Source organism: Penicillium taxi (genome assembly GCF_028828555.1).
Source record: "Penicillium taxi strain IBT 34144 chromosome Unknown utg000002l_segment0_segment0, whole genome shotgun sequence".
Taxonomy (NCBI): domain Eukaryota; kingdom Fungi; phylum Ascomycota; class Eurotiomycetes; order Eurotiales; family Aspergillaceae; genus Penicillium; species Penicillium taxi.
The window spans coordinates 209,750-222,394 of NW_026643204.1; the positions used below are offsets into that span (position 1 = coordinate 209,750).

The 12,645-nt window shown below is 44.7% G+C and overlaps 5 protein-coding genes across 5 annotated transcripts; 2 read left to right on the forward strand and 3 right to left on the reverse strand.

Moving 5' to 3' along the window:
• Positions 1 to 1,543: 1,543 nt before the first annotated feature.
• Positions 1,544 to 3,788, forward strand: N7495_002004 (uncharacterized protein; the record flags this gene model as incomplete). Its single annotated transcript, XM_057204674.1, has 8 exons — positions 1,544 to 1,805; positions 1,873 to 2,208; positions 2,269 to 2,344; positions 2,412 to 2,598; positions 2,663 to 2,703; positions 2,785 to 3,012; positions 3,071 to 3,517; positions 3,569 to 3,788. 8 exons carry the CDS (start codon positions 1,544 to 1,546, stop codon positions 3,786 to 3,788), a joined length of 1,797 nt encoding a protein of 598 aa, XP_057065281.1.
• A 277-nt stretch (positions 3,789 to 4,065) lies between these two features.
• On the reverse strand, positions 4,066 to 4,534 carry N7495_002005 (thioredoxin reductase; the record flags this gene model as incomplete). The annotated part of the gene is made up of 2 exons (XM_057204675.1): positions 4,066 to 4,264; positions 4,311 to 4,534. The coding sequence occupies 2 exons, from the start codon at positions 4,532 to 4,534 to the stop codon at positions 4,066 to 4,068; spliced, it is 423 nt and encodes a 140-aa protein (XP_057065282.1).
• A 577-nt stretch (positions 4,535 to 5,111) lies between these two features.
• N7495_002006 (formylglycine-generating enzyme family protein) lies at positions 5,112 to 7,292 on the reverse strand (the record flags this gene model as incomplete). The annotated part of the gene is made up of 1 exon (XM_057204676.1): positions 5,112 to 7,292. One exon carries the CDS (start codon positions 7,290 to 7,292, stop codon positions 5,112 to 5,114), a length of 2,181 nt encoding a protein of 726 aa, XP_057065283.1.
• Positions 7,293 to 8,064: 772 nt separating this feature from the next.
• Positions 8,065 to 9,912, reverse strand: N7495_002007 (pantothenate transporter liz1; the record flags this gene model as incomplete). The annotated part of the gene is made up of 7 exons (XM_057204677.1): positions 8,065 to 8,316; positions 8,372 to 8,672; positions 8,734 to 8,858; positions 8,912 to 8,931; positions 8,993 to 9,233; positions 9,291 to 9,508; positions 9,726 to 9,912. The coding sequence occupies 7 exons, from the start codon at positions 9,910 to 9,912 to the stop codon at positions 8,065 to 8,067; spliced, it is 1,344 nt and encodes a 447-aa protein (XP_057065284.1).
• A 1,224-nt stretch (positions 9,913 to 11,136) lies between these two features.
• N7495_002008 (uncharacterized protein) lies at positions 11,137 to 12,558 on the forward strand (the record flags this gene model as incomplete). Its single annotated transcript, XM_057204678.1, has 1 exon — positions 11,137 to 12,558. One exon carries the CDS (start codon positions 11,137 to 11,139, stop codon positions 12,556 to 12,558), a length of 1,422 nt encoding a protein of 473 aa, XP_057065285.1.
• Positions 12,559 to 12,645: the final 87 nt, after the last annotated feature.

A 12,645-nucleotide genomic window follows, 5' to 3' on the forward strand; every position in this document is an offset into this window, starting at 1 on the left:
TAGGTAGGTGAGCTCATATCTATTTTGCCGTTCAGTGGAGGTGCGGTTTTCAAATATTATCCATCATATGGATATGGGCTATGAAGGAGACCACCGTATGGAATACTGACGGACCTTCCAAATTTCCAAGATTTTTCTGCAGTTCTAGTATGGAAATGCTCGAGACTGCATTGATAGTTGCATCCACTTATTGGCCTCCTAAGTCATACGGCAAAACTACACCGGTGAGTATCTAAATATGCATTATACAGTGATTTTAGTACATTAGTACTTAAGTACTTCAGTACCTACCAATTAGTCAATTGGTTGTGGTAAAATCAATCAGATATGAAGCTGTAACATAAGAGGGGAGATATTCTAAACTCCACCTGGTAGCTATTCTCTCGAGCCTGTTTGGCACTTCTTGAACAAATGACGAAAATATTCGTGATAGATCAGCTTGAAAAATCCGTTAATCTTTACCCAAGTGATCGTTAGTCTCATCTGAAATGCAACGTTGGGACTTTTGAAAAGCGGGGGTCAAAGCTTGGAATGCAGTATCAGATAATAGTCAGTTGATTGGTTCCTGATTATTGTTCTGTTTTGATACGTGACTGAGCTTTACATACATAAATTACACTTCATTACAGACGCTATCAAATTCCTACAATTTCTCTTCATCGATGGCTCTACCAAAATGCATAAGAAATAATATATAGGAGGTCAGATGACTAAGTCCCTGAACCCTTCTATAACTACTCAATCAAGCCTAATATCGTGAGAATTGTGCTAAAACTAGCAGTCCTCGCGGCCGGCTTCTTCGGTGCTGGCATGGCGGAAGATTGCTATCTGAAAATACTAATTAATCGAGGATAGATTTGAGTTATAGCCAATACTATTCTTGAAAGAGCTATTTTCCGATAAAACATATATATATTCATCGATTGTTAGTGGTTATGCTAGGGGGAATTCGGACAACTATTTCACTTAGGCGTCGCTATAAGAAGAACTGTAACGTATGTAAGGCAAGGCCCGTATACTTATACAATTCACATGCTCTGAAGCTGACTGAGATGTTCGAATATTAAGCTTTACATAAATCAAGTTGTATGTTATGCGCACCATCAATCGGTATTTCAAATCACGAAACATCCCTGTAGCATTGTATCTTTATCCCTAGTTTCTCACAACAGTACTTCGAGGGACTGTCCATGCATATACCTAGGTAGGTATGATGCAGGCATGAAACCAAATTTCGCCATAGCTAAGTGGAAGACTACGTAACATTTTATACGGGGATATTCCTTTTTCTAGACTAGGATATAGAAGCTCTCACCTTCAAATTCATTTGGTGGATGGCGTGCTTTTATGTCTTCTATCTTGAAGATCGGGTGATTTCACTTAAGTATATCCATCGTCTATTCCCTTGGCTTCAGACCTTGGAATTGAACTTAAAGAGGATTCCTATCCATGATTACTGGGCGATAAACGCTGGAAATACTCTATTCAACCGGCATTCCACCCTCATAGACGACAACAAAGTTTAGGCCTTGGCATTGTGACAATGAGCCTGGATTATGAAGAAGGAAAAAGGCCATCGGCCAATATTCAACCTTCATCTGCTACAGAATCAGCCGAAAGTATCATTGATAATGGTGGTTCTAAATTCACCGTCACTGTTGGTATGAATTCTACAAATGCAACATACCAGGATGCATCAGGTGCACCTATAGAGACAGACTCACCACTGGGATACTCTATCAGTACCTGGACCAGCTTGTGCTTGAATGTCAACCAGATGATTGGAACGGGTATCTTTTCAACACGTGAGTCTCACCAGCTATACCTAACAAATCTCTGTCCGGGGTACTGAAATTCAATTTTCTCTTTTAGCTGCGTCAATTCTTAAAGGTGTAGGCTCAGTCGGCCTCAGTATGATATATTGGCTTATCGGATACCTTCTCTCGCACTCCACCTTGGCAGTGTACTTAGAGTTGGCATCCTATTTTCCCAGTCGGTCCGGAGCCGAGGTTGTCTATCTTGAACAGGCATATCCCAAGCCGAAATACTTCTTCCCGACGACTTTCGCCATGAAGCATATTATTTTCTCATTTTCCAGCAGTAATGCTATTGTGCTAGCGGAGTACATCTTTGGTATTGGTGGGCTGTCATATACAAACTGGCAACTCAAAGGTGTTGCTGTGGCTGGGTATACAGTTGCATTCATAGGTTTGTTGAGATGAATACCCGAATCTTGCGATTTCTACTGATGGCTAACTAATCCTCTAGTGGTGAGCATCAATACTAAATTGAGCATGCGGATGGTACTCTGGATTGGATTTATCAAAATTGCGACTTTGCTATTGTATGGTTAAGGGATTCCAAGATTGACAGCTCTGAGTATGAATGCTGACTTTATTTTGTCAACCCAGAATTTCAATCACGGGTCTGGTTGTCCTCGGTGGACATACACGAGTTGAAGACCCGATGTTAAATTGGCGCGATCCATGGGTAGGTACATCAGATGCATCTGCTTATGGGGCCACCAATGCTATGATCAAGTTGATATTTTCTTATGCGGGATATACCAACGCTTTTGGTATGGTCAATGAAATCAAGGTTAGAATATTCTCAACACTTGAATGCGAAATGCAGAGCGCTAACTGTGACATCAATCTTCTAGAATCCTATCAAGACTCTCCGCTGGAGTGCTTCTAGCTCTCTGTAAATTTCCCCCACCCCACTTATCTATATCTTTTCCTCATCATGTCGTGAGCAATGACTAATTTTTTTTTCCTCAAAAAGCATCCTGGTGACTATATTGTATATACTTGTCAATGTTGCCTACTTCTCAGCAGCATCCAGAGAAGAAATCCTCTTGTCCAAACAGACTGCAGCTGCAGTTTTTTTCGAGAAGGTATTTGGCTCAGCTCGTGTTGCCCACGGCTTGAATGTGCTCGTTTCTCTCAGTGCCTTCGGAAACCTGCTTGCTGTCATGATCGCTTACTCACGAATGCTCCGTGAGACAGGCAGGTAAGTTCCTTGCTTGAAGTATGTCTCAACAAAGACTCACATCTAACATGAATTTTAGACAAGGTGTTCTCCCGTGGCCCAGATATTGGACCTCAACTAAGCCATGGGGAACTCCACTGGGACCCTATATTCTCCAATGGACCATTACTATCATAATGATATTAGCTCCTCCTGCAGGAGATGCATTCAATTTCAGTACGAAGCCCTTCTTTGATTTCGTTGGTAACTCGACTGACATCTTATTACCATTAGTTGTCGACCTTTCCAACTACCCTGGCAATATATTCAATTTCCTCATCGTGTTAGGCCTCATTATCATTCGTTGGCGCCGCAAGAATCTTAATGCCCCGAGACCGGAGTATAAAGCATGGAACATTGCGATTGCTTTTGCACTGTTGACGAACTTTTACATGCTTGTGGCACCCTGGTATCCTCCTACCGAGGGGAGAAATGGAGGCGACGTTAGCTTTTGGTATGGGACATATTTGGTTGTTGGAATTGCGCTGTAAGTTCAAACCCGCTCTTGTAACTTTTCTTAGACTAATCAGTCTGACAGGTTGGTTGTTTGTGGAATTTACTACGTTTTCTGGATCGTGTTGATTCCCAAGTGGAAAGGCTATGTTTATCGACAAACCATTGAGAAGCATGAAGACGGATCTGTCAATCATAAACTTGTCAAGGTCCAGAACGCTAACGTTGAGGTATGGGATCAGGAGCATGATGCTGCAGGTCGGCCTGTACATAGAGCGGCATACCAGAGCCGCAGCAGTGAATAGGGCTGACATGGCACTTTTCCGACGCAGCACGTAGTTAGCAGTTATCGGGGTCTTATCTTGGGACATCCATGGATATTTTTAAGCAATCATCATATACAAATATTGACAATTTGTTCAAGGGAGTTCTCACTTATTCCAATCTATAACTAGTCATCAAAAGTCAAACACACCAGACCTGTGTGACTCCAATAATATGGCCAGTCCTTTCTCTCTTATCCTTGAGTTTTGTTCCTGCCTTTGGCCTCAGCCATATTGTTCTCAAAAGGAATAGAAATATCTAGTCCGAATATATCTGTTGTTCTGGTTTAATCAGGTCTTTCAATTTCTTGGAATCCAGAATCTCTCGTTCCACCAAACGCCCAGTCTCTTTTACCTGCCCATCAATGCGCTGGTAGCGCACCAAGGTAGGGACGTTGTGAACATTCCATTTGGTGCGGTAGACATTTGTCGAGACTCTCCACCTGTTTAATGCATCCCTATTAGCGATTGGATATTGTTATGTTCGAGAAACCAAATACGTACGGGTCTCTTTGACCAACCTCAACCCAGGCAGCCTGTGGACTATCTTGAGAGGCAAATGAGGCTTTCAGATACGGTAGGGCAGCCCTGACATCAGGACACCATGATTGTCCGGTTTTCGGATCATTTGATGTGGTGAAAATTAGGAAGAATGTAGATTCTTCATTTTGGGGCAGAGTAAGAGCCTCTGGTGATCTGGGGAAGACGAAATCAGTGATGACCGGCATGTCGACAGTTGGAATAATTCAGTGAAATTTTTTCCCTTCAATTGGCTCCAAGGTTGTGAAAGTAATTGAAAATGGAAGAGAAAGTAAAGGGGGATATATGGCCTAAATATGTATCGTCGTCCACGGGTGTAACGGGTCCACTAAAATCAGCTAATTAGGACAAAAGTGGTAACATCGAAAACATCAACTGTGAAAAAGATGACCCACTTGAATCCAGAGAAAGAAATTGCTGACATCCATTTACCTACGGCGTATCGCAGAACAAAAAAGGAATTGAATTCGCAAACCATTTGAAGGCCGATAAGCGGTATTCAAATGTATGGAATAAAATGCGAGTGATAGATACATCGATTCTATAAGATTTCAAACTCAGAAATAGAGGTCTACGGAACTAATATTGATGGATATCAGAAGAGAAAACCGTAATCCATTGGCTAAAAAAATATGGGTTTGTCAGACGGTTACTGTTTGCTTTGTTTGCATGTTATTTGGACTTTAGTTTCTGTGGATTTCCCACGTAATTAGCCAATCAATCAATCGTTAACATTTCCTTCCGCCCAATTTTCTGACAGGGTTCTTAGATCATGTGATCTCTATCAACTCCAACAGTTGCAACAGCTATGCGAAACCCGTTACCTCGCCAGAATCCTGCGGGCTCCAAACTTCCTCGGTAGGTGCAGCTGGCCTTGGCTCGTGTACTCGAGAAGCATCCACCGCGTAAAACTCGACGTATCTCTTTGGGAACACCCTCAAGCGCCTCACGACCGTCCTCCGACCGGTATGGATACTTGAAAAATGGCGTGGCCATATTTTCTCCCCAACAAGTGCTTACCCACTCCCAAACCTGCCCAGTAAAGTCATAACCGAATTTTGATGGTGGAAAAATCCCTACTGCGCAAGGTCGATTAAACCCAGTTTCCTCACTGTTGGCCCCATTCTTCCGCCACTCTGTTCCCCATGGATATATTATTCTTCCATCTTCTCCGGTCTCGGTCTGATCACCACGCGCAGCGCGCTCCCACTCCAACTCCGTGGGTAGTCTCACCTCCTCAGTCGGCTCAATTCGACCATTAGCACGCCATTGCTTTGTTAACCACGCGCAGTATGCTCGAGCATCGTGCCAAGTAAGATCTGTAGCGGGCGCATTACGGTATTTGGGGATGATGCAATCGGGGCTAAGCCATTCTCGTCGCGTCTCTTGAATAAAAGTCGCGTAATCCCGATTAACCACCGGGTAAAGCCCGATTCGAAAGCTACTTAAGCTCGCAGGATTCACAGGTTCCGAGTTAGGATGCGCGTAGGAGCCAAATGTAAAAGATCCTGCCGGTACAGTTGCTAGACCTGTAAGATCCCGGGGGTCGCCTAGTGTTGAGAGGATGCAACCAGCTTTCTGGCGCGCATTAATAGACAGAAGGCCGTTCTGGACGATGTCAAGGATATACTTCGTCACTTGAGTACGAAACTTAGGCTCTTCACCAACGAAATCTGCAATGAGAAGCGCACTTAGATGCGCGCTTGGGCCTTCTAGCAGACCTTCGATAAGCGCATCACGTTGCTGCTGTTCTCCAGATGTTGTGAGACGGACCAACACGCTGCGTATAATCGAATCTACTTGCAGAATTGAATCTCCTTGCAGAGACGCTCGGTAAAAGAGATCTACTGTCACATTGGGATTGAGGCTTGCCAGGTGCCGAGCGACCAGCAGTTGTTGAACGGTGTTAGAAAAGGCTAGAAATGGCGTGCTCCGTATTGGCCGATTCGCTAGCGGCGTATCATTACTTAGCGGTAATGTAGCGGTAGCGCGATGGAAGATTTCGGTTGACAGTTTGCTGGCCAATTCTGGGGTAGGACAGACGACTGCTAGCCATTCATCGAGAGTTTCTTCGGCCTTGTCCCCAGATCGGCTAGCCTGGAGTGCCATCGCAAAAACCACAGGTACCGCGGCTGAAGTACCCAATCCTGTTCCTGGTGGTATTTTCCTTGTTTCTGTAGTGATCCTCCTTGGATCTGTGGCCTTAGCCGCCTCCAATAGGCTAAGTGTCTCTATTGCATACTGCCTCTGTGAAACCAGTAGTGGTAATAGTTCATGGCGAACTACTCCAGGCGGAAGAATCCAGTTTTCAAGTGCCTCTGTCTGACCAAGCAGGAGGAGACGTATGCTATCCGATTGACCAACAAGCGTCACTATATTAACGAGCAACTCATGGCCTTCATGGCATTGTGCATTCTCTACTCCATCAAGAATGATCAATAACCCTTCTGAAGAGCCCTGAGAAGAGCTCTGTAACCATGTCTCCACCAGCGTCGGCAAGGTAGTTTGGCTCAACGTCCGACAAGTCGCCAAGTCATCTATTGTGAAAAAACTTGGTAGGATATTTGCGACCCAACTCTCCTCGTGGACTTCGCCGAGCTCGTTGCGTATTAGTGGCCGAGACTTGAAGCCACCTCTAGCCAGGCAGTAACTCAGGTGTTTCGCGAAGCTCGTCTTGCCACTTCCCGCTGCCCCACTCAATAGAAGGATTCTTTCATCGCGTACCACCTCCATTGCGGAGAAATAGACGGGCGGTTTAGGCTTTTCGCCAGGCTTGCGCTTTCGTAGACCTTTAGCCTCCTTGTCTTCGTGAGTGAAACCCACGAGCAGCGGGATGTAGCCATGAACGAGGTCTATGAAATGATCGCCCGGTAGTAGTAGCAGTGGTTCAATACCAAAACCAATGGATGCGGACCGCAATCTCTCAGTGAGATTCATGGTCCTCATCTGCGTATGGAATGCCGTTGCAGAAATCTTTCTTTGCCTGGACTAATTTAAGTAGCGATTCCCGGGGCTAAACAGTGCCGATGGCGTGATAATTCGGGTTTACCGTCAGTACAACTTATAGGAAATACAACTCAATAGCTTTATAGTACTGGTAGCTCCACTTGCATTGACGGAAATGTCAATAAGGGCTCGAGAATAGATGTCCAATGTCTAGGTACGGCCTAGTCTACAAACTTTACCATTAAACGCAATCTGCCCCCCCCCCCCCCCCCCCCCCCATATTGCTGCGATTCACTATTAACTAGCTGTAATGGGGCAGTTGATCCCGGGGAGATCATAGAGGCTTTAAGGAGAAGGATTTATCGGGGTAGAAATTCCAAGGTTGAACAGTTCAAGATTTTGGGGTAGAATCAAGTTGGAGTAGAAAATCATCCTTCTAAGGTTCTAAAGTTGGCACCTGAGTGAGCTATCATTGGAGTTCTGATATTGCGGAAGGAATCTATCTTTTGGCTCTGAAAATGAGACATTAACTAGAAATTAAATTGAGACTTGTCTTCTAAATGAGGATCTAGACACCTATTACTAGGATTTACATATCGGCCTATAATAAATATTGAACCTTGTTTAACCATTTTATTAACTAACAGACCTCCTAAGTACTGAGCATCGCAAAGCATGTAAATTTAAATCAGAAAAATAGCAGAATAATACCAGCTAGAGAAAACAGCAGAACATTCAGAGGAACAGTTACCTCAAAGTCTGTATAAATAGACTATGCAGTACTTTGAGAAGCTGCATTTTGTGCTTTTCGTCTATGCATGTAACCCATGAAAGTGACACTGATGATCGCCAGACCACCAAATAAGATCAAGATCTGGTATCCATACTTGTACTTGGGTGCATCCTGAGTAGGGAACAAGACAAGTGGTACCCACAACACCCACGCGTACGATACAACATTGGCGACGGCAACTAAAAGATGTCGTAGAGTAGGATCGGCTGCATTGAGCGTATTGGCCCACGCCTATTGTCACTGGGTTAGCACTGTTTGTGGTCAATCGTATCAAGGGGTGACTCACAATGAGAACTGGAGTAGCCGCAGAGCCAGCATATGAGAGGTAGAAGGCGAACATTAGAGCAGCCTTAGGGATTGTCCATATGGAAAGCAGGATATTGGAGAGCATCATCAATAGTTGTATACTGATGATTAACCAGTAATGTTTTCCATATCGATCAGCAATCATACCCCACAAGATAGTGACAACAATATCCAAGGCGCTGCCACCTGTGGGTAAGACATTAACTTTCACAACACTATACCCGGCGGCTTTCAACCAGAGATTGAAGTAGCTAGTTGCCGAGTGGCATGCAGCAACCATACTTTATAATGAAGTTGTTAGTTGAAGTATACCCAGAATACAGATTTAAAGTCTTGACTTACGTGTATGGTACCACAAATGACCAAAGCTCCCAGCCCAAGAAGATACGCTTGATCTCGCTTTTAGTCAATTTTGTCTGAGCTTTCTGTCCCAATTTCTCGATTCGTTCAATTCCGTAGCGTACGTCCTGAACACACGTCAACATTAAAGTTATGAAGCGAAAAAAACATGTGAACTCACCTCAGGACGCCAGTAGAAAGCTTTTGTATTATGGGGAAGATCAGGAAGACCAAAAAAAGCCCCAGATGGCCACTGGAATACTGATGACCGCATCGAAAATAAACATCCACCTCCAACCTGCAAGACCTGCGTGGCCATCCATACTGCTATACAAGCCTGCCTGGAGATAGCTACTGAACATGGAAGCGATGGACTCGATCTGGAGCAGAATGGCCAAGCGCTTGGTCAACTCTTTAGGGCCATACCAACCACCAAGCATGGCGATATAGCCAGGGAATGAGCAAGCCTCAAACAGGCCAATAAAAAATCGCAGCACATACATCTGTAAATAGTATTAGAGTAGTTCATTCGCATATTGAAGGTGGCTACGCCAGCTTACCGTCTTGATATTCTTGGCGAAACCCATACCAATAACCAAAGCAGACCAGATGAGCTCACAAGTGGGCAGCAAGTAAGATGATCTGATGAAGCTGACCTGTGACATCTGTGCAGGTACACTGCCAACCATAATACCCAAGCTGAACCATGTATTTAACCAGTTACGCTCGTTGCCGTACAGTTGGAGGTCTTCCTGCATTCCACTGACGAAGGCATTACCTGAATAAGTCTTAGTTTATATGAACAAATCGCAGGAATTTTTTCACATACTGTAATTTGTCTGGTCGAGATATTTGATAAAATAGCCCAGACAGACGGTTGGACTAAACAGAATCGATATTGTCAGTCAGCTCATATGTCGACCACGATGAAGTTAGGGCTACAAACAAGAAAATTAAATCCAATCTTTAGACATATTTTCGGTATTCTGAATCACCTTCGACGGAATCCCAGACGAAGCCCACAATTTTGCGCCACCGAGATCTAATCTGTTTTTCATCATTCTCGGAGCTTGCCTCCCTGACATTTGATACGACTTCCTTCGAGATGGATTCGTGGTCATTGGAGGAGGAAGTATCAGACTTGGACATGACAGCCTGACTAGCTTCCGTAATAGCAACCATTGTGCAATACAATAGAGTGCCAGGTGATGATTCGATCGAGGAAGTTCTACCTGGGTTACCTTAGTATTCGCGACTCAAAAGTAGCCTTCATATCACGCAAACCTTCCTTTATCAAGACTTATATACCTTCAAAGCTAGTCAATATCGGGCGGTAGATAGATTTTAATTTCTAGCCCCCTTTTAAACTAGTCCCATGTTGTTGGAACAGAGGAGTTGATCTTAGGTACCAAGTCTAACTAGATACTATCTACCACATTCTCGGACACCACCCGATGACCCACAATCTTGAAAGGGACTGGACCGTGGCTGCTAGCAGGGACCTTAAGGTAAGTGTAAATATACGCATACTAGTTCGTTGTCGGAACTACTCCGCTGACCGGTAATTGTACAAAATCCTTTTGCTCTAACTAGGTACAGATCGTTTAAAAGCTGGCCATTGAAGATGGAGTCCAATCTAGCTCCAATCAAAGCAGCGAGTCGAATGATGTTACAATTTTAAATTCCACTGCTCTGTAACTTGTCCGTGGTATGATCCTAGACAAATTGATCCTGCACTTTAGCATAATTCTAGATTTACTAGTCAAGATATGGATATCCAAGTTGAGCCACTAATGCAGCTGCTGAGGTCCAGCCATAAAAATTCGGTATATACCCCGCTTTATTCTTAATGTGATTACTGCAGATAAGGACCATATGAGCCATACAAAGTCCTATCTAAAGAACAATTGCCACTTTTGGATATTTTAGAGATATGCCTAATTTATGCCTGCCCAGATGTAGGTCAAAACCCGGGAATCTTCTCCGCAGGATTATCGACTAAAAGTTCTGATGGCAAAGGAATAAGTGCAAATAAACTTTTGGAGTCAACATGGTGATATCGTGATTACTTTATTTCATGTCGACTTATCCCCACAACCAAACGTCAGACTTGCGGGCAACTTTTAGTGGCCTCCACATTGTGGCCACTAATCACGACACCAGGCCACTATAGCTTATTCCCGATAGGATTTATGGAAGAGCGAGAAAAGTCAAGGTCGAATTTACAGTCATTTTGCAACAGATTATCAAGTTAAAGGTACTTCCAATGCCTCACATGTGCAGTTTTGCGATTTCTTGTTCTTATTCTTTGCCTTTTCATAGTCCAATAATTTTGGACCCTTATATATCTGAAAAAGGAAGTTTCAAAAACTCAGAAAAATACCCGTTTCAGAATTTCTCCATAGGATGACGCAGGAAACCGTTCGCATCGTTCTAGAGAACGTCGATTTTCGCCTACCCACGCAGGTCACCGACGACAATAGTGTCGTCGCCCTCAAGAGTCTCGTCTTTGAGCCCCTCATATGGTGGCAGCCACAGGGCCGTGTGAGACCTGGCCTGTTTGTGGGCTGGGAAAACTCTCCTGACGGCCGCACTTGGCGCTTTAAGATCCGCGACAATGCCATCTTCCACGATGGGCTGCCATGTACAGCTCAGGAGGTAGTGGCTTACATCATTGGGTTCTTCAACTCGCGTGACTACTTTAACATGCCCTGGAGCTACAGCAGATACTTCGCGCAGGCCACAGTTTCAGCAGAAAGTGATCGCATTGTCAAATTTGAAAACCCAGAGGCTTTCGCAGATATACTGGATATACTCTGTGATTTTTGGCCATCGCGTATCGCTGCCGATGGCAAGCCTGTGCTCGGCACAGGCCCGTACCGAGTCACAGAATTTGAGCGAACAGAAGGAATTGGCAAAGCAGTTCTGCATCGTCTACCCCACAGCAAACATGAAGGCCCGGAAATCATAATTGCGACTCATGAGCCTGATGCCGCCAAGCGGCTCAAGCTCCTTCAAGAAGGCAAGGTAGATGCTGCGCTGAACCTCGAGCGCATCGATGATCTCAATCTCCTGACTTTTGACCCCAGCCTGAACTGGGGCAGGATTAACAGCACATTGTCCGTTATGTACTACCTCAACTGCACAAATGGTATCTTCCAGTCATCCCAGGTGCGCCTAGCTGCTAACCTGGCCATTGATAACGAGGCACTTGTGAAGAGCGTTTACAAGGACCTGGCGACACCTGCATCTACCATTGTAAGCCCTCATCATCTCGGCTTTAATGAGGCAGCATTGCAACCAATTCCTTATGACCCAACTCGAGCTCGTGAAATTCTATCAGAGGCTTTAAGATCGGGTGCGACGCCTACCCTGAAGCTGCGTACACCGGTTTACATGCCCGAGCATGCGCAACGTATCTCGCGCTTTGTTGCGTCAGCGCTCAAGGCCGTTGGTTTTGTCGTCGAGGTCGAGCTTGAGACTAATCGACCAGAGTACGCGCGGCAGATCGGCCTGCGTAAGCATATTGGAGACCTAGCACTGTTTGATTCGACGCCTAACAGCACTTTCCGTGTCCTGGATGACAAGATCTCAAGTGAGTCACGAAATACATGGTGGCTAGGTTATCACGACGATGAGTTACAACGTCGATTCAAAGAGGCGCGTCTCAAGGTGGAGAGTAGGGATCGGGCTGAAGCATACGGAAGTTGTCTTCGTAGATTGAATGAGAACCCCAGCTGGCTGTATGTAGCTCACCCGGATGTGATATACGCGACTCGACCTGGACTTTCATTGAAAATAGGACATTCTGGCGTTCTAGAGCTATAGTCTCTTCTAAAATGACAGCCGTGATAATTTAACAAGATCGAAAAACCAACCTTGTAATGCTTCAATTATATTGTGAAAGGCCTTGGT